This window comes from Coregonus clupeaformis, chromosome 11, assembly GCF_020615455.1.
Source record: "Coregonus clupeaformis isolate EN_2021a chromosome 11, ASM2061545v1, whole genome shotgun sequence".
Classification (NCBI taxonomy): domain Eukaryota; kingdom Metazoa; phylum Chordata; class Actinopteri; order Salmoniformes; family Salmonidae; genus Coregonus; species Coregonus clupeaformis.
This window is the reverse complement of record NC_059202.1, coordinates 29,923,833-29,946,192: the sequence shown is the minus strand read 5'-3', so window position 1 is coordinate 29,946,192 and position 22,360 is coordinate 29,923,833. Positions and strand designations below refer to the sequence as shown.

General features: G+C 43.5%; 1 protein-coding gene across 1 annotated transcript in view; it reads left to right on the top strand.

Moving 5' to 3' along the window:
- The window catches only part of LOC121577132 (A disintegrin and metalloproteinase with thrombospondin motifs 20-like), a 142,054-nt gene that overhangs the window by 70,073 nt on the left and 49,621 nt on the right, over positions 1–22,360 (top strand). Inside the window, exons 12-15 of the mRNA XM_041890920.1 lie at positions 12,968–13,113; positions 15,117–15,298; positions 19,807–19,943; positions 20,331–20,448. Coding sequence (XP_041746854.1) covers positions 12,968–13,113; positions 15,117–15,298; positions 19,807–19,943; positions 20,331–20,448 — 583 coding nt within the window. The remainder of the gene's footprint in view (positions 1–12,967; positions 13,114–15,116; positions 15,299–19,806; positions 19,944–20,330; positions 20,449–22,360) is intronic.

Genomic DNA, 22,360 nt, shown 5'->3' with positions numbered 1-22,360 from the left:
AATAAGTTGATATTTAAACTAGATTCATACCCCAAATATAAGACGTTATCCATGGGACATTCAATGACCACAAGGGGACATTTCATGATGGTCAAGGGGATGTCGCATGATGGTCCCAAGGTAACATTCTCTGGTGTTCCTTTGTCTAGTTCTGTGTAAGTTACCAGGACGTCACTGAGGACCATGTCAGGACCTTTTTTAGGATGTTCTCAGGACTTTCATTTTACTATTCATTAGGACGTCCCCGGAATGTCATGAAATGGTCACCTAAAGGGGTTTGAACGTTATGTCATGGTCCCCTGGAGGTTTTGTCTAATTCCCGAGGACGTTTTTAGGACGCTCTTGAAGCGCTGTTCAGCTAAAATAGTGTAAAAATCTTTAATCATTGACAATATGATTACATTTGACATGATAACTTAGTACTAACTTTTCAAAACGACCTGTAGAATTTCAAAAAGTCCCCTACACATTCATGACCTGCACTTAGCAAAAGAGTGCCATCTGCACTGCTATTTTATACTGAACAGAAATATAAATGCAACATGCAACAATTTCAATGATTTTACTGAGTTACAGTTCATATAAGGAAATCAGTCAATTGAAATAAATAAATTAGGCCCTAATCTATGGCTTTCACATGACTGGGCAGGGGCGCAGGCATGGGTGGGCCTGGGAGGGCATAGGCCCACCCACTTGGGAGCGAGGCCCAGCCAATAAGAATTAGTTTTTCCCCTCAAAAGGGCTTTATTACAGACAGAAATACTCCTCAGTTTCATCAGCTGTCCGGGTGCCTGATCTCAGGTGATCCCGCAGGTAAAGAAGCCAGCTGTGGAGGTCCTGGGCTGATGTGGTTACACGTGGTCTGCAGTTGTGAGGCCTGTTGGACGTACTGCCAAATTCTCTAAAACGATGTTAGAGGCAGCTTATGGTAGAGAATTGCACATTCAATTCTCTGGCAACAGCTCCGGTGGACATTCCTGCAGTCAGCCTTCCAATTGCACACTCCCTCAAAACTGTGGCATTGTGTTGTGTGACAAAACTGCACATTTTAGAGTGGCCTTCTTGATATGCCACACCTGTCATGGGATGGATTATCTTGGCAAAGGAGAAATGCTCACTAACAGGGATGTAAACAATTTTGTGCAAAACATTTGAGAGAAATAAGCTTTTTGTGCATATGGAACATTTCTGGGATCTTTTATTTCAGCTCATGAAACATGGGACCAACACTTTAAATGTTGGGTTTATATTTTTGTTGAGTATAGTTATCAGTTAATCTGACTATTCTCTCATCATTGATTTCATTTACTTATTTCAGCAATTTGAGTTTGGGTTTTCAGTATAGTTGTCTGTTTTTCCTGAATCACTATGAAAAATATAATTGTTTTTCTTGAGTATATTTTTAACAGAGCTGAGATTTACTTTGAAGTACAAAGTGTAGGAATACAGGTGAAATCAGTCATTGACACAGACATGGTGGCGTAGCAGGAAGATCGGAATGCTGTGAACCAGGAGGTAGTGAGTTCAAATCCCAGGTGAGGACATGTTGAATAATAATTACTGGATGAATAAACATACACAATGTAATCAGTGGTTCACCAATCAGAACCTTGATGGGCTTGGCAACAGTAACAAGGGGTGATGTGTAATGAAACTAGGGTGCGCGTGCCCTGGCTAGAAAGTTGTTTTTTCTGAGAACGTTTCTTCGCAACCATCAGGTGACGTCCCCGGAACAAGTTGGGAACTAGACAAAACCTCCAGTGGACCACAACACAGCGTCCTGATCACTTTAGGTGACCATTTCATGACGTTCAGGGGACGTCCTAACTATTCATTTTTGTTTGCAAGGTAGTGCAGTCATGGGCAAAGATCGCTCACATAAAAATATTCCCCTTTCTCACCTTACACCTTTATCAGTCTGATGCAGTAGGATGGTGGTATGTAGCATTACTCAGCCTTAAGACAGAGTTGTTGCAGATCTACTGTATATCATGATAGCTTACACTGTGCTGATTGAACACCTCCACGGTGGTCTGCTGGTGGTCTCTATAGTGTTATATGTAAAAGTGACCCCTGATAATTAGCATACTGAGGAGTGGAGTGGCGAGATGCGGTAACTAGATAGATTGATGTGGTGCTGGGCTGGTCAGACAGACCGTCAGTGACAGCAGGCCATCAGGGACAAACCTTCCTTGATTTGAGGAGTAAAAAAATACTTTAGTCTAGAAACAAGTGGTAAAATGCCAGAGGAAGACGTAACTCTGATGCACAGGAATATCTTTGGTTTGTCTCCATGACATTCAGAAGCTGAACTTCGTCCTTCTAAAGTCGAGGAGTAAAAGAAATTGGACTTTGCTTGGAAAGTAATTTTATACCATGTGTGACTCTGTCACTATCAATCTATCTATTCACTTTCTTTAAAAGAGAATATGTATAACTTGAGGGTTCATATAAATTATCATAATAAAACATATTTGGTAGCGGAATTACATTTTACTTGTGACATATAGTTAAATGCACTAAAGAGGAACAATGGGTACATATTGAAGATGCGCATGCTCATCCCCAGAATCTTCTTACGTGTCTAAGAACATTAATAGCTTCATAGTTAAGAACACTATAACAATATGGAAGAAAATGTAACGTATTCTAGAAGAACCAATATCACTCCCTAAAAACACAACCTTTTGGAACAATCCTTGGATAGCTTTTCAGAATTCACCGATAAATTGGTCAACATGGAAAACTAAAGGCATAGAAACTGTAAATTTACATTTTAGTCATTTAGCAGACGCTCTTATCCAGAGCGACTTACAGTTAGTGAATACATATTTTTTTTATACTGGCCCCCCGTGGGAATCGAACCCACAACCCTGGCGTTGCAAACGCCATGCTCTATCAACTGAGCTACATCCCTGCCGGCCATTCCCTCCCCTACCCTGGGCCAATTGTGCGCCGCCCATGAGTCTCCCGGTCACGGCCGGCTGCGACAGAGCCTGGATTCGAACCAGGATCTCTAGTGGCACAGTTAGCACTGCGATGCAGTGCCTTAGACCACTGCGCCACTCAGGAGTATACCAAATATACCAAATAACTTGGTATTAGGAAATACATTTACTTCCATGACAGCTTTAAAAAGCAATTTTGGATTGACCAATGTAGATATTTTCAAGTACATGCTACTTAAAAGTTTTATATCACAACATTTCTTTTTATTTTTTATTGTACTTTTACCCCTTTTTTCGTGATATCCAATTGGTAGTTACAGTCTTGTCCCATCACTGCAACTCCCCTACGGACTTGGGAGAGGTGAAGGTCGAGAGCCATGCGTCCTTTGAAACACGACCATGCCAAGTCGCACTGCTTCTTGACACACTGTTCACTTAACCCGGAAGCCAGCTGCACCAATGTGTCGCAGGAAACACCGTCCAGCTGGCGACCGAAGTCAGCTTGCAGTCGCCTGGCCCGCCACAAGGAGTTGCTAGAGCGCGATGGGACAAGGAAATCTCGGCCGGCCAAACCCTCCCCTAACCCGGACGACGCTGGGCCAATTGTGCACCGCCTCATGTCTCCCGGTCACAGCCAGTGATCAAACCCGGGTCTGTAGTGACGCCTCAAGCACTGCCTTAGACCGCTGCGCCACTCAGGAGGCCTGAAATCTTTTGGACATCAGAGCAATCTTGAGGGAATACTATTTGAGTCAGAAAAGGATATTCAAATGATAGGTAAACAATACAAAACCTTGCAGACAATCTCTTAGAAAACTAAATCTAAACTATTGAAACCAAGACTTAAAAATAACTGACATTGGCACAAATGAGGGAATGTTGGAACATAACTAACAAGATTACAGTTAACAAAAATGTACGCTTAATCCAGTATAAATGTATGTATAGAATTTAATATACAAGAGACAATTCACAAATTCTACAGCACAAAGGCAGAGTCATGTCTGAAGTGTAAAACTAATGACTCAATAATCCATGCCTTGTGGGAATGTTATAAAGTCCAAAAGATATGGGCAGAGTAAGAAAATTGTGTGCATATTTAAAGACATGGCATATGAGGGTGCAGTGAGATACCCGATGGGCTGGGTGATACTTCTCGTCAATCCCAAAAAATAAAAGTATACTTAAAAACTGGAAACCAACCAATCCTCCATCGTTGACGCAATGGAAAGGTCAAATGCTTTATTATCTAAAAATGTAAAGTGCATGGGCTACGGAGAGAAACAAAATGGTGCAGTTTGAGGCCATGTGGCGGAAAGTGATGTGGGCGCTGGAAATGGGGGTTTGTGCTAGTGGGTCTGGGCAGGTGTGATGTAGTTGATGTTTGTACGATGTTGTCATTTGTATGTGTATGTTTTGTATTGTTTATAAAAAAAAAAATATATATATATATATATATATATAGATATATAGATATATAGATATATAGATATAAGGAATAACATTTGGGGAAATCGGGTTGAGAAATTAGAAATTAAACAAAATCAAGCTGGTGCTGTATTTAATATAGGCTATCTCAATAAACAATAATAAAAAATAAAAGGGGGGACATGACATTTTACAAATGTGAAAAGGGGGGCCCTGGTGAAAAATGGTTGGGAACCCCTGCATAATCAGCCAGCTGAACTTAGAGCAGAGCAGATGCTTGTTTGGTTTACTGCTAGCTAACCATTCTTGCTCCCTCCTCAACTACTTGATGGCTCCCTAAACGTTGTTAAGCAACAACGTGTGTGTGGTGTGAAAATTACACATTTAAAACACATGCTAGCAACAGTTGGGCAATTTTATCTCACAAGGCCATCAAATGCCACAATGCAAATGCACATTCCACTTTGGGTCTTTAAACAAATCTAATATATCTGTAGATTTTATTTGATGCAGAGCACCCCCCCACATACACACACACCACACCCCACACACACCTCACACACATGGCAGATTTAATCTTTCTCTTTTTTTTCAACCCACATAATCTTTTCATACTAAACAAAATGGTATTAAACATGAAGTGCCAGCAGGGAGTGGAATGCCTTAAAGGCTTACAGGGGCTTTGGTCCTATCTGACAGCCAACCTCTTGTGTTTGTCAGTTGCTCAGGTCTCACCGCCCAGCAGCACCGCAGCGTCGCAGTAGTCGTTCCCTGGAGGGGGAGGGGTGGAGGGTGCCAGGGGTGGTTGAGGATATTCTGTGTGTGTGTGTGTGTGTGGGGGGGGGGGTATTTGGTGTTCAGTGTTTTCTCAACCCAAAGACCTGACTCAGTACCGTGTGGAACCCATATCTATATCTACTCATGTATGTCGGTGGTTTGTTTTAGCACATTCCACTTTGGGTCTTTAAAACAAATCTAATATATCTGTAGATTTTATTTGGTTATTGCCATTACAAAATGGGCCGGGATGTGGACGTTGAGTTTGAGCTGAGAAAGGGGGAACTTTTACATGTTCATTACTCAAAGCTTGTCTGAATTATGGAAATGTTTGTGGTTTTCTTTAGTTCACGGCTCCAGGCTGTTTACACCTGCCTGCCATCATGTGTAGGCCTTATACTCCATCATTGCTCTTTAGAGCGTATTACTCCAGCCCTGGACAGGGCAACCGTGCCAGATTAGAGGTGTGTGTGTCTGCAGTATGGTAGGGAGATCCACAGGTATTCACCCCAGGTCATGGCTTAGCTCGGAGCACATTAATGCTCAGGCATACACAGAGACACCTCAACCTCAGTGTTCCCCTGATGAGGCCTATGTTGCTACCGTGACATCCAAAACCAAAGACGGTGGGAGTAACAGAGAGGATTGTTTTTCTCAATCACAGGTGAAGGCTCTTTTAAACGAACAAAAAGGGTTCTATAAGCAGTTGTTACAACAACAGGAAAATAGCTTCAAGAGCTTTGTCCAAATACTGATGGACTCAACTAACAAAAAAATTGACGATCTTCACAGAGAGGTCCAGGACTTTAAGAACAGTTTGCAGTTCTCCTAAGGAGAGGTGGATGTCTTGAAAGAGACTTGCAGCAATATGACAACAAACTGTAAGTCCACGCGAGATGACATCAGCACTGTCTGTGAATCATTATTAACGATGACTGTGAAAACAGACTATCTAGAGGGACAATCCAGGAGGAATAACATCGTTGTGGATGGCATAGAGTCTTCACATGAGAACTAGGCAGAGTCTGAGGAGAAAGTTTTAAAAAATATCACTGAACGCTGCTGATGGATCATACGAATATTGAGGTGGAGCGCTCCCACAGGTCTGGAAAACCTGTAACCAGCCTAGGTGACAGACCCAGGCTGATAGTGATTAAGTTCCTAAGGTTTAGGGACAAGATGGCTGTTCTGGAGAAAGCCAAGAACTTGAGAGGAACCAACATCTTCCTTAACAAGGATTACTCAGAAGCTGTGCGCCAGAGGCGGAAAGAACTTATCCCAGCCATGAAAGCTGCCAGAGAGCGTGGGGACATTGCTTACATCTGCTATGACAGGCTCATTGTCCACCCTCCCTCCCAAAAGACTGGGAGGAGTGAGAGAGCTTCCGGGTCAGTAGCTTAAGCCCCACATTAAAAAAATACACCAACTGAAACGCACAAGTGCCTGATTGACTGACTATTAGTCATGCTTTTTAATGTTATTTTATATTATGTCTATCTCTGATAAGCTACCCAGGAAATGGGCTAAAAATAACCCATATTAATATATACAGTGCTTTCGGAAAGTGTTCAGACCCCTTCCCTTTTTCCACGTTTTGTTATGTTACAGCCTTATTCTAAAATTGATTAAATAAAATAAAATCCTCATCAATCTACAAAACAGTTTGTTAGAAATGTTTGCAAAACACTAAAAAATGCATTTACATAAGTATTCATGCCCTTTGCTATGAGACACGAACTTGAGCTCAGGTGCATCCTGTTTCCATTGATCATCCTTGAGATGTTTCTACAACTTGATTGGAGTCCACAGCCACCTGTAGTAAATTCAATTGATTTGACATGATTTGGAAAGGCACACACCTGTCTACAGTGAGGGAAAAAAGTATTGATCCCCTGCTGATTTTGTACGTTTTCCCACTGACAAAGACATGATCAGTCTATAATTTTAATGGTAGGTTTATTTGAACAGTGAGAGACAGAATAACAACCAAAAAATCCAGAAAAACGCATGTCAAAAATGTTATAAATTGATTTGCATTTTAATGAGGGAAATAAGTATTTGACCCCTCTGCAAAACATGACTTAGTACTTGGTGGCAAAACCCTTGTTGGCAATCACAGAGGTCAGATGTTTCTTGTAGTTTGCACACATCTCAGGAGGGATTTTGTCCCACTCCTCTTTGCAGATCTTCTCTCATTAAGGTTTCGAGGCTGACGTTTGGCAACTTGAACCTTCAGCTCCCTCCAGATATTTTCTATGGGATTAAGGTCTGGAGACTGGCTAGGCCACTCCAGGACCTTAATGTGCTTCTTCTTGAGCCACTCCTTTGTTGCCTTGGCCGTGTGTTTTGGGTCATTGTCATGCTGGAATACCCATCCACGACCCATTTTCAATGCCCTGGCTGAGGGAAGGAGGTTCTCACCCAAGATTTGACGGTACATGGCCCTGTCCATCGTCCCTTTGATGCGGTGAAGTTGTCCTGTCCCCTTAGCAGAAAAACACCCCCAAAGCATAATGTTTCCACCTCCGTGTTTGACGGTGGGGATGGTGTTCTTGGGGTCATAGGCAGCATTCCTCCTCCTCCAAACACGGCGAGTTGAGTTGATGCCAAAGAGCTCGATTTTGGTCTCATCTGACCACAACACTTTCACCCAGTTCTCCTCTGAATCATTCAGATGTTCATTGGCAAACTTCAGACGGGCCTGTATAAGTGCTTTCTTGAGCAGGGGGACCTTGCGGGCGCTGCAGGATTTCAGTCCTTCACGGCGTAGTGTGTTGCCAATTGTTTTCTTGGTGACTATGGTCCCAGCTGCCTTGAGATCATTGACAAGATCCTCATGTGTAGTTCTGGGCTGATTCCTCACTGTTCTCATGATCATTGCAACTCCACGAGGTGAGATCTTGAATGGAGCCCCAGGCCAAGGGAGATTGACAGGTCTTTTGTGTTTCTTCCATTTGCGAATAATCGCACCAACTGTTGTCACCTTCTCACCAAGCTGCTTGGCGATGGTCTTGTAGCCCATTCCAGCCTTGTGTAGGTCTACAATCTTGTCCCTGACATCCTTGGAGAGCTCTTTGGTCTTGGCCATGGTGGATAGTTTGGAATCTGATTGATTGATTGCTTCTGTGGACAGGTGTCTTTTATACAGGTAACAAACTGAGATTAGGAGCACTGAGTGTGCTCCTGATCTCAGCTCGTTACCTGTATAAAAGACACCTTGGAGCCAGAAATCTTTCTGATGGAGAAGGGGTCAAATACTTATTTCCCTCAATAAAATGCAAATAAATGTATAACATTTTTTACATGCGTTTTTCTGGATTTTATTGTTGTTATTCTGTCTCTCACTGTTCAAATAAACCTACCATTAAAATTATAGACTGATCATTTCTTTGTCAGTGGGCAAACGTACAAAATCAGCAGGGGATCAAATACTTTTTTCCCTCACTGTATATAAGGTCCCACAGTTGACAGTGCATGTCAGAGCAAAAACAAAGCCATGAGGTCGAAGGAACTGTCCGTAGAGCTCTGAGACAGGATTGTGTTGATGCACAGATCTGGTGAAGGGTACCAAAACATTTCTGCAACATTGAAGGTCCCCAAGAACACAGTGGCCTCCATTATTCTTAAATGGAAGAAGTTTGGAACCACCAAGACTCTTCCTAGAGCTGGCCGCCCGGCCAAACTGAGCAATCGGGGGAGAAGGGCCGTGGTCAGGGAGGTGACCAAGAAACCAATGGTCACTCTGACAGAGCTCCAGAGTTCCTCTGTGGAGATGGGAGAACCTTCCAGAAAGACAACATCTCTAAAGCACTCCACCAATCAGGCCTTTATGGTAGAGTGGCCAGACGGAAGCCACTCCTCAGTAAAAGGCACATGACAGCCCTTTTGGAGTTTGCCAAAAGGCACTTAAAGGAGTCTCAGACCTTGAGAAACAAGATTCTCTGGTCTGAAACGAAGATTGAACTATTTGGCTTGAATGCCAAGCGTCACGTCTGGAGGAAACCTGGCACCATCCCAACGTGAAGCATGGTGGTGGAAGCATCATGCTGTGGGGATGTTTTTCAGTGGCAGGGACTGGGAGAGTAGTCAGGTTCGAGGGAAAGATGAATGGAGCAAAGTACAGAGAGAGCCTTTATGAAAACCTGCTCTAGAGCGCTCAGGACTTCAGACTGGGGCGAAGGTTCACCTTCCAACAGGACAATGACCCTAAGCACACAGCCAAGACAACGCAGGAGTTGCTTCGGGAAAAGTCTCTGAATGTATTTGTGTGGCCCAGCCAGAGCCCGGACTTGAATCCGATCTAACATCTCTGGAGAGACCTGAAAATAGGTGTGCAGCGACGCTCCCCATCCAACCTGACAGAGCTTGAGAGGATCTGCAGAGTAGAATGGGAGAAAATCCCCAAATACAGGTGTGCCAAGCTTGTAGCATCATACCCAAGAAGACTCGAGGCTATAATCGCTGCCAAAGGTGCTTCAACAAAGTACTGAGTAAAGGGTCTGAATAATTATGTAAATGTGATATTTCCGTTTTTTAATTTATTTTTTCCAAAAATTTCCAAAACCTGTTTTTGCTTTGTCATTATGGGGTATTGTGTGTAGATTGATGAGGGAAAAAACAATTTAATTAATTTCAGAATAAGGCTGTAACGTAACAAAATGTGGAAAAAGTCAACGGGTCTTAATACTTTCCGAATGCACTGTATGTAGCCTTAGAAAGAAGGTTTATGAAATCAATAACTTGCTAAAATGAGAACATTCATATATTGGCGATCTCTGAGACTCACTTTATTATTTTGATGATGCAGCAGTCGGAATACAGGGGTATAGCATCTACAGAAGAGACTGTAAAGCTTAGAGAGGATCTCATGTTTAAAGTGTTGTGGTTGCACGTTCACCTGCCTCATCTAAAGCCTCTTGTTTTGGTGGTGCTTATAGGCCACTAAGTGCTAACATTCATTAGCTGGATAATAAATGTGCAGCATAGAAATAACGGAAATAGAACAGATCTACCGCTTCTTAAACTTGCTTTCAATGAGAATGACAGATCTATAACTCACATTTGTATTTGAATTTTGTCAGGTCGCCCCAAAACTTTACCTATTGCAGCTTTAACAGAGGTCCATTTTCTGGGTGACCGGAATATAGACTGGTTTTCATCAAGCTGTCCGCTCAAGAGGAAGCTGCTCACTATAACCAGAGCCTGTAATCTGGTTGGGGTTATTAATCAACCTACCAGGGTGTTTACAAATATTTGTAATAATGCTGCAGAACTCAGCTTTAAAGCTGTATCCATACCCATTGTATGTACTGACCATAATATAGTGGCCATATCTAGAAAAGCCAAAGTTCCAAAGACTGGGCCTAAAAACGTTTTGTACTGATTCCTACACTGAGTGTACAAAACATTAGGAACACCTGCGCTTTCAATGAAATAAACTGTCCATGTGAATCCAGGTGAAAGCTATGATCCCTTATTGTTGTCACTTGTTAAATCCACTTCAATTAGTGTAGATGAAGGGGAGGAGACAGGTTAAAGAAGGATTTTTAAGCCTTGAGACAATTGAGACATTGTGTATGTGTTCCATTCAGAGGGTGAATGAGCAAGACAACAGATTTAAGTGCCTTTGAATGGGGTATGGTAGTAGGTGCCAGGTGCATCCGTTTGTGTCAAGAACTGCAGCGTTGGGCCTCCCGAGTGGCGCAGTGGTCTAAGGCACTGCATCGCAGTGCTAGCTGTGCCACTAGAGATCCTGGTTCGAGTCCAGGCTCTGTCGCAGCAGGTTTGGCCGGCAGGGATGTTCTTGTCCCATCGCGCACTAGTGACTCCTGTGGCGGGCCGGGCGCAGTGCACGCTGACTTGGTCGCCAGGTGTACGGTGGTTCCTCCAGCACATTGGTGCGGCTGGCTTCCGGGTTAAGCGGGCACTGTGTCAAGAAGCAGTGCGGCTCAGTTAGATTGTGTTTCGGAGGATGCACGACTCTCGACCTTCCCCTCTCCCGTGTCCGTACGGGAGATGCAGCGATGGGACTGTAAATACCAATTGGATACCATGGAAAAAGGGGGTAAAATACCAAAAAAAGATGTATGTATGTGCTGATATGTAGGCTATGTGTGACATTTTAAATGTATGTAGTTCTGTCCTTGAGCTGTTCTTGTCTATTAATGTTCTGTATTATGTCATGTTTCATGTTTTGTGTGGACCCCAGGAAGAGTAGCTGCTGCTTTTGCAACAGCTAATGGAGATCCTAATAAAATACCAATACCAATACAGTTGAGTGGGAAATGGAGATTGCAAAGACTTGGCCCTATGTGTGACGGCTGAACATGCAGATGGAACTGCATCCATACATATTACATACCATTGAAGATAGTTAAGACATGTACAATAAAATCAGCGTAACAGCCTCCTTACTGAGTGTGCCCAGTACGCTGGGGTTTGGTCACATGGTTTCTGTCTGAATGGGGAGAAAGGCAAAGCTCTCCTGATGTCAAGCCAGTAATGAGCTCTGTTATCCTGTTATCACAACTCTAGGGTTTCTTTTATCGCCACCGTGCCACCACTTCCCGCGTCTGTGTGCCCGGACAACGGGCTGCCTGCCTGCCGCTGTGCACCCAGACAGACGCCGTCTTGTCCCACATTTTTTCTCTGAAAAGGACCCTCCTGCTATCTTCTCCATGGAGGCAGAGATTTAGTTACACAGACAGTACTAAATAGGCTGCCATGCTTGCTTTATGAAAGCACTGTTAGGTCTACCACTTCTTGGCAGGGGTTGGTTGGTAAGTCCTATACCTAGGCAGTAACATGCAGAGTGTCTCCCGTTCATACCACACTTCATGCACACTGAGCTCATGTGAAAAAGGTTATTAATCAGCGTGAATGGGTAGCATATGTATAGAAAAGTAGTGTGATAAACCCAATGACTGTTTCTTCCTCCCCTAATGCTTTTCATTAAACAGCTCTTTCCTCTGAGATTAGTCCATAGGGTCACTTTCGAGTTCCAGCTCTGCTGATGAAAGCATGTCCTAGTCATCACAGGCTCAGGCTACATCCTAAATGACACCCTATTCCCTACATAGTGCACTACCTTTGACTAGAGCCCTATGGGAACTATAGGGAATAGGGTGCCATTTGGAACGCCCACTTACATAGTTTGGAGGAATAGCTGGCCACAAGAGGGGGGCATGTGACACCAGCAGAGCAGGAATTCAACAGGAGAGGACCTGGCTTAGCTCATTGAGAAGAAACAGCCAAACACATTTGAAGATGTATTGACTACCCCCTCGGTCAATACCTGATGTAATAAAGGCTGCCAACAAGGAAGAGTTGAAGAGTGTTGTTGGCTCTGGCTCTGGTTCCTCTAACTGGCACTGTCATCCCCTCATCTCCTCCTCTTCCTTCATCCCTCCCCATAGAGCAGGTTAGGCGCTGGTCCGGGGCTGGGGCCCAACAGGCCCTATCCCTACAGCTGCATGGGGAACTTGGAAGCCTTCCTCAGGGGTAAATAATAGCAGGATTAGCATCCTCTCGTTTACTTTTAGGAGATAGTCTTGCATCTAAAAAGAAGATTAGGGAAGGGAAGGAGGGACAAAACTCCCAGCTGTGATCGCTGCTTGTGCTAAATCGGGAACTGCACCAACCGGAGCTGAGTTGACACTCTTACACTGTGGTGTGTTGGTTGGGATTGTGATGAGTGATGAGTGATGATGTCACACTCTTTTTAAGAGGATCCCCTTTGTGTGTTTGTGTTTTCAAGTCATGAATACATTAGAATACATTGGAAATCTTACCACTTATAATGTCTCTCTGTGCAGCATTGCAGACATGGGAAGTGTGTGAACAAGGAGCTGGACCTGCAGCCGGTCCATGGGGAGTGGGGTCCCTGGGGGCCCTACAGTGTCTGCTCCAGGACCTGTGGAGGAGGCACCAGGAGTACCTCCAGAGCCTGCGACAACCCTGAGTAAGACTCTTATTCTGACTAGTGCAAAACACCAGGAGACTGCAACAAACCTAACTAATCAGTCAAAACAAACCAGGAGACTGCTACAAGCCTGAGCAAGATCGAATCTTAGTCTAACTAAGCCAAACTAAGTCAAAACACACCAGGAGTAGCCAGTCAAAGCAATAGCACACACATTGAGGGCTCTGATTAGTCAAAACAAACCAGGAGTAACAGTCAAAACAATGCTACACCTGAGTAACAGTCAAAACAATACTACACCTGGGTAAGAAAGAGTCACAAACCAAGCCTGAGGACATACAGTTGAAGTCGGAAGTTTACGTACACTTAGGTTGGAGTCATTAAAACTCGTTTTTAAACCACTCCACAAAATTCATGTTAACAAACTATAGTTTTGGCAAGTCGGTTAGGACATCTACTTTGTGCATGACACAAGTCATTTTTCCAACAATTGCTTACAGACAGATTATTTCACTTATAATTCACTGTATCACAATTCCAGTGGGTCAGAAGTTTACATACACTAAGTTGACTGTGCCTTTAAACAGCTTGGAACATTCCAGAAATTGATGTCATGGCTTTAGAAGCTTCTGATAGGCTAATTGACATCATATGAGTCAATTGGAGGTGTACCTGTGGATGTATTTCAAGGCCTACCTTCAAACTCAGTGCCTCTTTGCTAGACATCATGGGAAAAGCAAAAGAAATCAGCCAAGACCTCAGAAAAACAATTGTAGTCCTCCACAAGTCTGGTTCATCGTTGGGAGCAATTTCCAAATGCCTAAAGGTACCACATTCATCTGTACAAACAATAATATGCAAGTATAAACACCATGGGACCACGCAGCCATCATACCGCTGAGGAAGGAGACGCGTTCTGTCTCCTAGAGCTGAACTAACTTTGGTGCGAAAAGTGCAAATCAATCCCAGAACAACAGCAAAGGACCTTGTGAAGATGCTGGAGGAAACAGGTACAAAAGTATCTATATCCACAGTAAAACGAGTCCTATATCGACATAACCTGAAAGGCCGCTCAGCAAGGAAGAAGCCACTGCTCCAAAACCGCCATAAAAAAGCCAGACTACGGTTTGCAACTGCACATGGGGACAAAGATCGTACTTTTTGGAGAAATGTCCTCTGGTCTGATGAAACAAAAATAGAACTGTTTGGCCATAATGACCATCGTTATGTTTGGAGGAAAAAGGGGGGTGCTTGCAAGCCGGAGAACACCATCCCAACCGTGAAGCACGGGGGTGGCAGCATCATGCTGTGGGGGTGCTTTGCTGCAGGAGGGACTGGTGCACTTCACAAAATAGATGGCATCATAAGGAAGGAAAATGATGTGGATATATTGAAGCAACATCTCAAGACATCAGTCAGGAAGTTAAAGCTTGGTCGCAAATGGGTCTTCCAAATGGACAATGACCCCAAGCATACTTCCAAAGTTGTGGCAAAATGGCTTAAGGACAACAAAGTCAAGGTATTGGAGTGGCCATCACAAAGCCCTGACCTCAATCCCATATAACATTTGTGGGCAGAACTGAAAAAGCGTGTGCGAGCAAGGAGGCCTACAAACCTGACTCAGTTACACTAGCTCTGTCAGGAGGAATGGGCCAAAATTCACCCAACTTATTGTGGGAAGCTTGTGGAAGGCTATCCGAAACGTTTGACCCAAGTTAACAATTTAAAGGCAATGCTACCAAATACTAATTGAGTGTATGTAAACTTCTGACCCACTGGGAATGTGATGAAAGAAATAAAAGCTTAAATAAATCATTCTCTCTACTATTATTCTGACATTTCACATTCTTAAAATAAAGTGGTGATCCTAACTGACCTAAGACAGCCAATTTTTACTAGGATTAAATGTCAGGAATTGAGTTTAAATGTATTTGGCTAAGGTGTATGTAAACTTCCGACTTCAACTGTACTTGGCTAAACACATTTCAATCAAAGAGTCAGACATGTTTTAATCAAGTTATTTTGCTGTAATGTTTCTTCAGGCCCAGGAATGGAGGAAAGTTCTGCGTAGGTCGAAGGATGAAGTTCCGGTCGTGCAACACTGAGCCGTGTCCCCGAGGACGGAGAGATTTCCGCGAGGAGCAGTGCTCTCAGTTCGACGGCAAGCACTTCAACATCAACGGTCTACCTCCCACCGTCCGCTGGGTGCCCAAGTACAGTGGTAGTGAGTACCCTCTATTGTAGTTTCTTTGGGTCCTTTAAAAGCGCTACCATATATAAAACTCAATTTATTATTAGTGGGAGTACTCACTGCAGTAGCAGTTAAACCATGATAACACCAAGCTTCTGTGATGGTTTATAATGGAGGCACTACATGATAACATTACATTATAGAATTTTACTACGCTATACCCTACCCTATACTACACTTATAGACACCTCTGAGTGGCGCAGTGGTCTAAGGCACTGCATCGCAGTGCTAACTGTGCCACTAGAGATCCTGGTTCGAATCCAGGCTCTGTCGCAGCCGGCTGCGACTGGGAGACTCATGGGCGGTGCACAATTGGCCCAGCGTCGTCCAGGGTAGGGGAGGGAATGGCTGGCAGGGATGTAGCTCAGTTGATAGAGCATGGCGTTTGCAACGCCAGGGTTGTGGGTTCGATTCCCACGGGGGGCCAGTATAAAAAAATATGTATTCACTAACTGTAAGTTGCTCTGGATAAGAGCGTCTGCTAAATGACTAAAATGTAAATGTAATTGAAGTCAACTGTCAGAAGGTCCACCATGCCTAATTGAGGGCTAGGTGGGGCTATTAGTCAATATTTTTTTACAATTACGTAAAACATGGCTCTGGTTCTTCTGTCTCCTTATCCCACTCCCCATCGTAGCCTGGTAGGTAAACTAACTCTACTGTTTGCTTTTGGCTCAGTAGATGCATATTCTGTCAGTGTGTTTTCCCTCAATGCTCTGCATAGTCATGATAGGAACAGACATGAAAAATTGACAGAGTAATCAACACTTGAGAAGCATACAGTACTACAATATAATGCTCTTGGATAGCTTCCCTCTTCTATACCTCACGCGCTGTAATAATTATAGTGATGGCTTGCTCAGCTGGACAAGTTGCCATTTGGCAAAGGAGACAGGGCTTTGGCGCAGTGTTGAATATTTGGAAGAAGTAACCACGAGCTATCACAATAAAATGTTATACAAGCACACTGACCGAGCACAGAGGCCAAAATGCTGTCAAACAGAATGGGGATTTTTCTAAACAACTGATACAAATGCAGTTATTTCAGGTGCTGACCCTAGCAAAAAATTTAATAGCTGTACTTTTGTAGAGAATTACATATTTTTTGAGTTTGTAGACCTATTTTCTTTAGGCCTTTGCTAACTGTAGACATATGCTGTAAAATACAGATGATTGATGTGGTTGTTGTTGTTGTTGTTATTATTATTATTGTTTTTGTTGTTATTTGACATTCATTATGTCATGTCACGTAAAATGATTACTCCATCGTTATTTCCTTATATATATATATATATATATACAGTACCAGTCAAATGGTTGGACACACCTACTCATTCAAGGATATTTCTTTATTTTTACTGAGCACTTGTTGGCTGCTTTTCCTTCACTCTGCCGTCCGACTCATCCCAAACCATCTCAATTGGGTTGAGGTCGGGAGATTGTGGAGGCCAGGTCATCTGATGCAGCACTCCATCACTCTCCTTCTTGTTAAAATAGCCCTTACACAGCCTGGAGGTGTGTTGGGTCATTGTCCTTTTGAAAAACAAATGATAGTCCACTAAGCCCAAACAAGATGGGATGGCGTATCGCTGCAGAATGCTGTGGTAGCCATGCTGGTTAAGTGTGCCTTGAATTCTAAATAAATCAGAGACAGTGTCACCAGCAAAGCACCCACACACCATAACACCTCCTCCTCCATGCTTTACGGTGGGAACTACACATGCGGAGATCATTTGTTCACCCACACAGTGTCTCACATAGACACGGCGGTTGGAACCAAAAATCTCCAATTTGGTCTACAGACCAAACAACACATTTCCACCGGTCTAATGTTCATTGCTCGTGTTTCTTGGCGCAAGCAGGTCTCTTCTTCTTATTGGTGTCCTTTAGTAGTGGTTTCTTTGCAGCAATTCGACCATGAAGGCCTGATTCACACAGTACCCTCTGAACAGTTGATGTTGAGATGTGTCTGTGACTTGAACTCTGTGAAGCATATATTTGGGCTGCAATTTCTGAGGCTGGTAACTCTAATGAACTTATCCTCTGCAGCAGAGGTAACTCTGGGTCTTCCATTCCTGTGGCGGTCCTCATGAGAGCCAGTTTCATCATAGTGCTTGATGGTTTTTGCGTCTGCACTTGAAGAAACTTTCAAAGTTCTAGAAATGTTCCATGTTGACTGACCTTCATGTCTTAAAGTAATGATGGACTGTCATTTCTCTTTGCTTATTTGAGCTGTTCTTGCCATAATATGGACTTGGTCTTTTACCAAATAGGGCTATCTTCTGTATACCTTGTCACAACACAACTGATTGGCTCAAACGCATTAAGAAGGAAAGAAATTCCACAAATTAACTTTTAAGAAGGCACACCTGGTTGAGAGAATGCCAAGAGTGTGCAAAGCTGTTATCAAGGCAAGGGGTGGCTATTAGAAGAATCTCAAATATATAATTGATTTGTTTAACATAATAATATAATAATTTGATTTGGTTAACACATTTTTGGTTACTACATGATTCCATATGTGTTTTTGAAGTCTTCACTATTAATCTACAATGTAAAAAATAGTAAAAATAAGGGAAAACCTTTGAATGAGAAGGTGTGTCCAAATGTTTCACTGGTAGTGTATGTATATATATATATATATATATATATATATATATATATATATATATACAGTGCCTTCGGAAAGTATTCAGACCCCTTGACTTTTCCCACTTTTTGTTACGTTACAGCCTCATTCTAAAATGGATAAAATAAAATAAATCCTCAGCAATCTACACACAATACACTATAATGACGAAATTATTTTTTTATTTTTTTTTTGTGTGCAAATTTATTAAAAATAAAAAACAGAAATACCTTATTTACATATGTATTCAGACCCTTTGCGATGAGACTCGAAATTGAGCTCAGGAATATCCTATTTCCATTGATCATCCTTGGGATGCTTCTACAACTTGATTGGAGTCCACCTGTGGTAAAGTCAATTGATTGGACATGATTTGGAAAGGCACACACCTGTCTATATAAGGTCCCACAGTTGACAGTGCTTGTCAGAGCAAAAACCAAGCCATGAGGTGGAAAGAATTGTCCGTAGAGCTCCGAGACAGGATTGTGTTGAGGCACAGATCTGGGGAAGGGTACCAAAACATTTCTGCAGCATTGAAGGTCCCTAAGAACACAGTGGCCGCCATCATTCTTTAATGGAAGAAGTTTGGAACCACCAAGACTCTTCCTAGAGCTGGCCGCCCGGCCAAACTGAGCAGTCGGGGGAGAAGGGCCTTGGTCAGGGAGGTGACCAAGAACCCGATGGTCACTCTGACAGAGCTCTAGAGTTCCTCTGTGGAGATGGGAGAACCTTCCAGAAGGACGACCACCAATTAGGCCTTTATGATAGTGGCCAGACGGAAGCCACTCCTCAGTAAAATGCACATGACAGCCCGCTTGGAGTTTGACAAAAGGCACCTAAAGACTCTCAGACCTTGAGAAACAAGATTCTCTATAATATAATATGCCATTTAGCAGACGCTTTTATCCAAAGCAACTTACAGTCATGTGTGCATACATTTTTACGTATGGGTGGTCCCGGGGATCGAACCCACTACCCTGGCGTTATGAATGCCATGCTCTACCAATTGAGCTACAGAGGACCACGAGTCTGATGAAACGAAGATTGAACTCTTTGGCCTGAATGCCATGCCTCACGTCTGGAGGAAACCTGGCACCATGCCTACGGTGAAGCATGGTGGTGGAAGCATCATGCTGTGGGGATGTTTTTCAGCGGCAGGGACTGGGAGACTAGTCAGGATCAAGGGAAAGATTAACGGAGCAAAGTACAGAGAGATCCTTGATGAAAACCTGCTCCAGAGCGCTCAGGACCTCAGACTGGGGCGAAAGTTCACCTTCCAACAGGACAACGACCCAAAGCACACAGCCAAGACAGCGCAGGAGTGGCTTCGGGATAAGTCTCTGAATGTCCTTGAGCGGCCCAGCCAGAGCCCGGACTTGAACCCGATCGAACATCTCTGGAAAATAGCTGTGCAGCAATGCTCCCCATCCAAGTTGACAGAGCTTGAGAGGATCTGCAGAGAAGAATGGGAGAAACTCCCCAAATACAGGTGTGCCAAGCTTGTAGCGTCATACCTATGAAGACTCAAGGCTGTAATCGCTGCCAAAGGTGCTTCAACAAAGTACTGAGTAAAGGGTCTGAATTCTTAGGGTCTGAATACTTATGTAAATGTCATATTTCAGTATTAAAAAAAATATATATTTGCAAAAATGTCTAAACTTATTTTTGCTTTGTCATTATGGAGTATTGTGTGTAGATTGATGAGGGGGAAAAAACAATTTAATCAATTTTAGAATAAGGCTGTAATGTAACAAAACGAGGAAAAATTAAAGGGGTCTGAATACTACTTTCTGAATGCACTGTATATCTCACCATACAGTCATCTTCCAATGTGTCTGTTTTTCCTCTGTAGTTCAAATGAAGGATCGGTGCAAGCTCTTCTGTCGGGTTGCTGGGACGATGGCCTACTATCAGCTGAAGGATCGCGTCATCGACGGCACGCCATGTGGCCCAGACACCTACGACATCTGTGTTCAAGGCCTCTGTCGGGTAACTGTACTCCCTAACGTCAACACTGTGTATCAAACACAGCTAACTTACACACTGATATATGTTCTCTCAGATGTGTCTGTCTATATCAGCATATCACTAACAGTGTTGTGAAATGTTGTTGATGCTGACCTACTGTATCAGAGTATGTACACACACACACACACACACACACACACACACAGTCAGAGAAAGCTGGAGTTTTGCTGTGTTGGATTGAGTATATAAACGTCTATTTTTAGTGCAGGTTTGTGACCACTGATGATAGACATAACCCTTGTTTTGACCCCCTGTCTGATTGGTGTGTGTCTGTGTGACCCCCTGTCTGATTGGTGTGTGTCTGTGTGATCTCCTGTCTGATTGGTGTGTCTCTGTGTGTTTCCACAGCAAGCAGGCTGTGATCATGTGTTGAACTCCAAGGCGAAAAATGACAAGTGTGGAGTGTGTGGAGGGGACAACTCCTCCTGCAAAACCCTCGCCGGGACCTTCAACGATGCTGAGTATGGTAAGCCAGGCTGCCTTTCTCTTGTTTCCCTGTATTCCAAAGTACTTTAGCAGGTATTGGATGCTGTTTACAACAACAACTGTCTATGAACAGTTGAAATACAATATACAAAGTACATAAAGATGTTTGCTATGCTAAACTTGCTAAACTAATTGACACTTGGACAATGCACAAATGACAACAGAAATCTGAGACAACTTTTGGATGCTAGTGAAGGGAGTGAACATTTTCCTTTTGCTTTGGGACAATGCTTTGCATAATGGATATCCTGAATAAGTCTCCAAAACCTGTTGAAAGCCTCAGTAAACTCTGGAAGTTCTCAAACTTAACTCCGACCCAGCGTGACCCCCTTGAACTCATGATTAGTATGATGTCTCTTCCCTGGCCAAGCACTGATTACGTCCAATCCCCTTCAAGTCTGAGCTACAAAATAACAAAATAAATTAGCAGAATTGGCTGTGGGTTTGGCTCAATATTGACTCAATATTTGTTTTGCTATTCGCTTCTCTTCATCTCTTACTCTCTATCTGTCCATTCCTCTGCTTGTGTATCTGCTGAGGAGTCCCAGACCAAGCTTAGCCCAGGATGACATGAGTGGGAACTCAGCCCAGCCAGGATACCCCTGGTCCAGCAGGGTCCACCCCTTTCCCTCTTCGTCCTCTCCCTCTCTCTGTCTCTCTCTCTCTCCTTCTCCCTCCCTCACCTCTCCCTCTCTTTCTCCCTTTCCCTCGACCCATCTTCCTCTCCCTCTCCATCCTCCTCTCCCTGTCCATCTCCCTCTTCAGCCAGTTAACAGTCTGTAAACAGCTACGTGAGGAGAGGAGAGCCACTAACTCAGGGGTTTGAGGATCTCATCCAGAGCTGAGGAGACTCTGGACCCTTATAAAAGCACACTTGCTTTTTATAATAATGTTGATTTGTTTTATTCATTTAGCTCCTTTCCCCAGATCCCAAGCTGTAACACTTAGACACATTGAAAGTTGAAATAGCTTATGGCTTACCCTTTGCTGTGTAACTAAATTAGCGTATGTACAGTAACAATTACATCTCCCTCACTCCAATATCTCTGTTCTAACCCTCTTCTCTCACTCCAATATCTATGATCTAACCCTCTCCACTCCTATCACTCCAATATCTCTGTTCTAACGCTCTCCTCTACCCTCACTCCAATATCTTTGTTCTAACGCTAACCCTCTCCCCTCCCCTCAGTCCAATATCTCTGTTCTAACCCTCTCCTCTCCCCTCACTCCAATATCTCTGTTCTAACCCTAACCCTCTCCCCTCACTCCAATATCTCTTTTCTAACCCTTACCCTCTCCCCTCACTTCAATATCTCTGTTCTAACCCTAACCCTCTCCCCTCACTCCAATATCTCTGTTCTAACCCTAACCCTCTCCCCTCACTCCAATATCTCTGTTCTAACCCTTACCCTCTCCCCTCACTTCAATATCTCTGTTCTAACCCTAACCGTCTCATCTCCCATCACTCCAATATCTCTGTTCTAACCCTAGCCCTCTCCTCTCCCCTCACTCTAATATCTCTGTTCTAACCCTGTCCTCTCCCCTCACTCCAATATCTCTGTTCTAACCCTAACCCTCTCCTCTCCCCTCACTCCATTATCTCTGTTCTAACCCTGTCCTCTCCACCTACTCCAATATCTCTGTTCTAACCCTAACCCTCTCCCCTCTCCCCTCACTCCAATATCTCTGTTCTAACCCTAACCCTAACCCTCCCCTCTCCTCTCACTCCAATATCTCTGTTATAACCATCTCCCCTTACTCTGATATCTCTGTTCTAACCCTAACTCTCTCCTCTCCCCTCACTCCGATATCTCTGTTCTAAACCTCTCCTCTCCCCTCACTCCAATATCTCTGTTCTAACCCTCTCATCTCCCCTCACTCCAATATCTCTG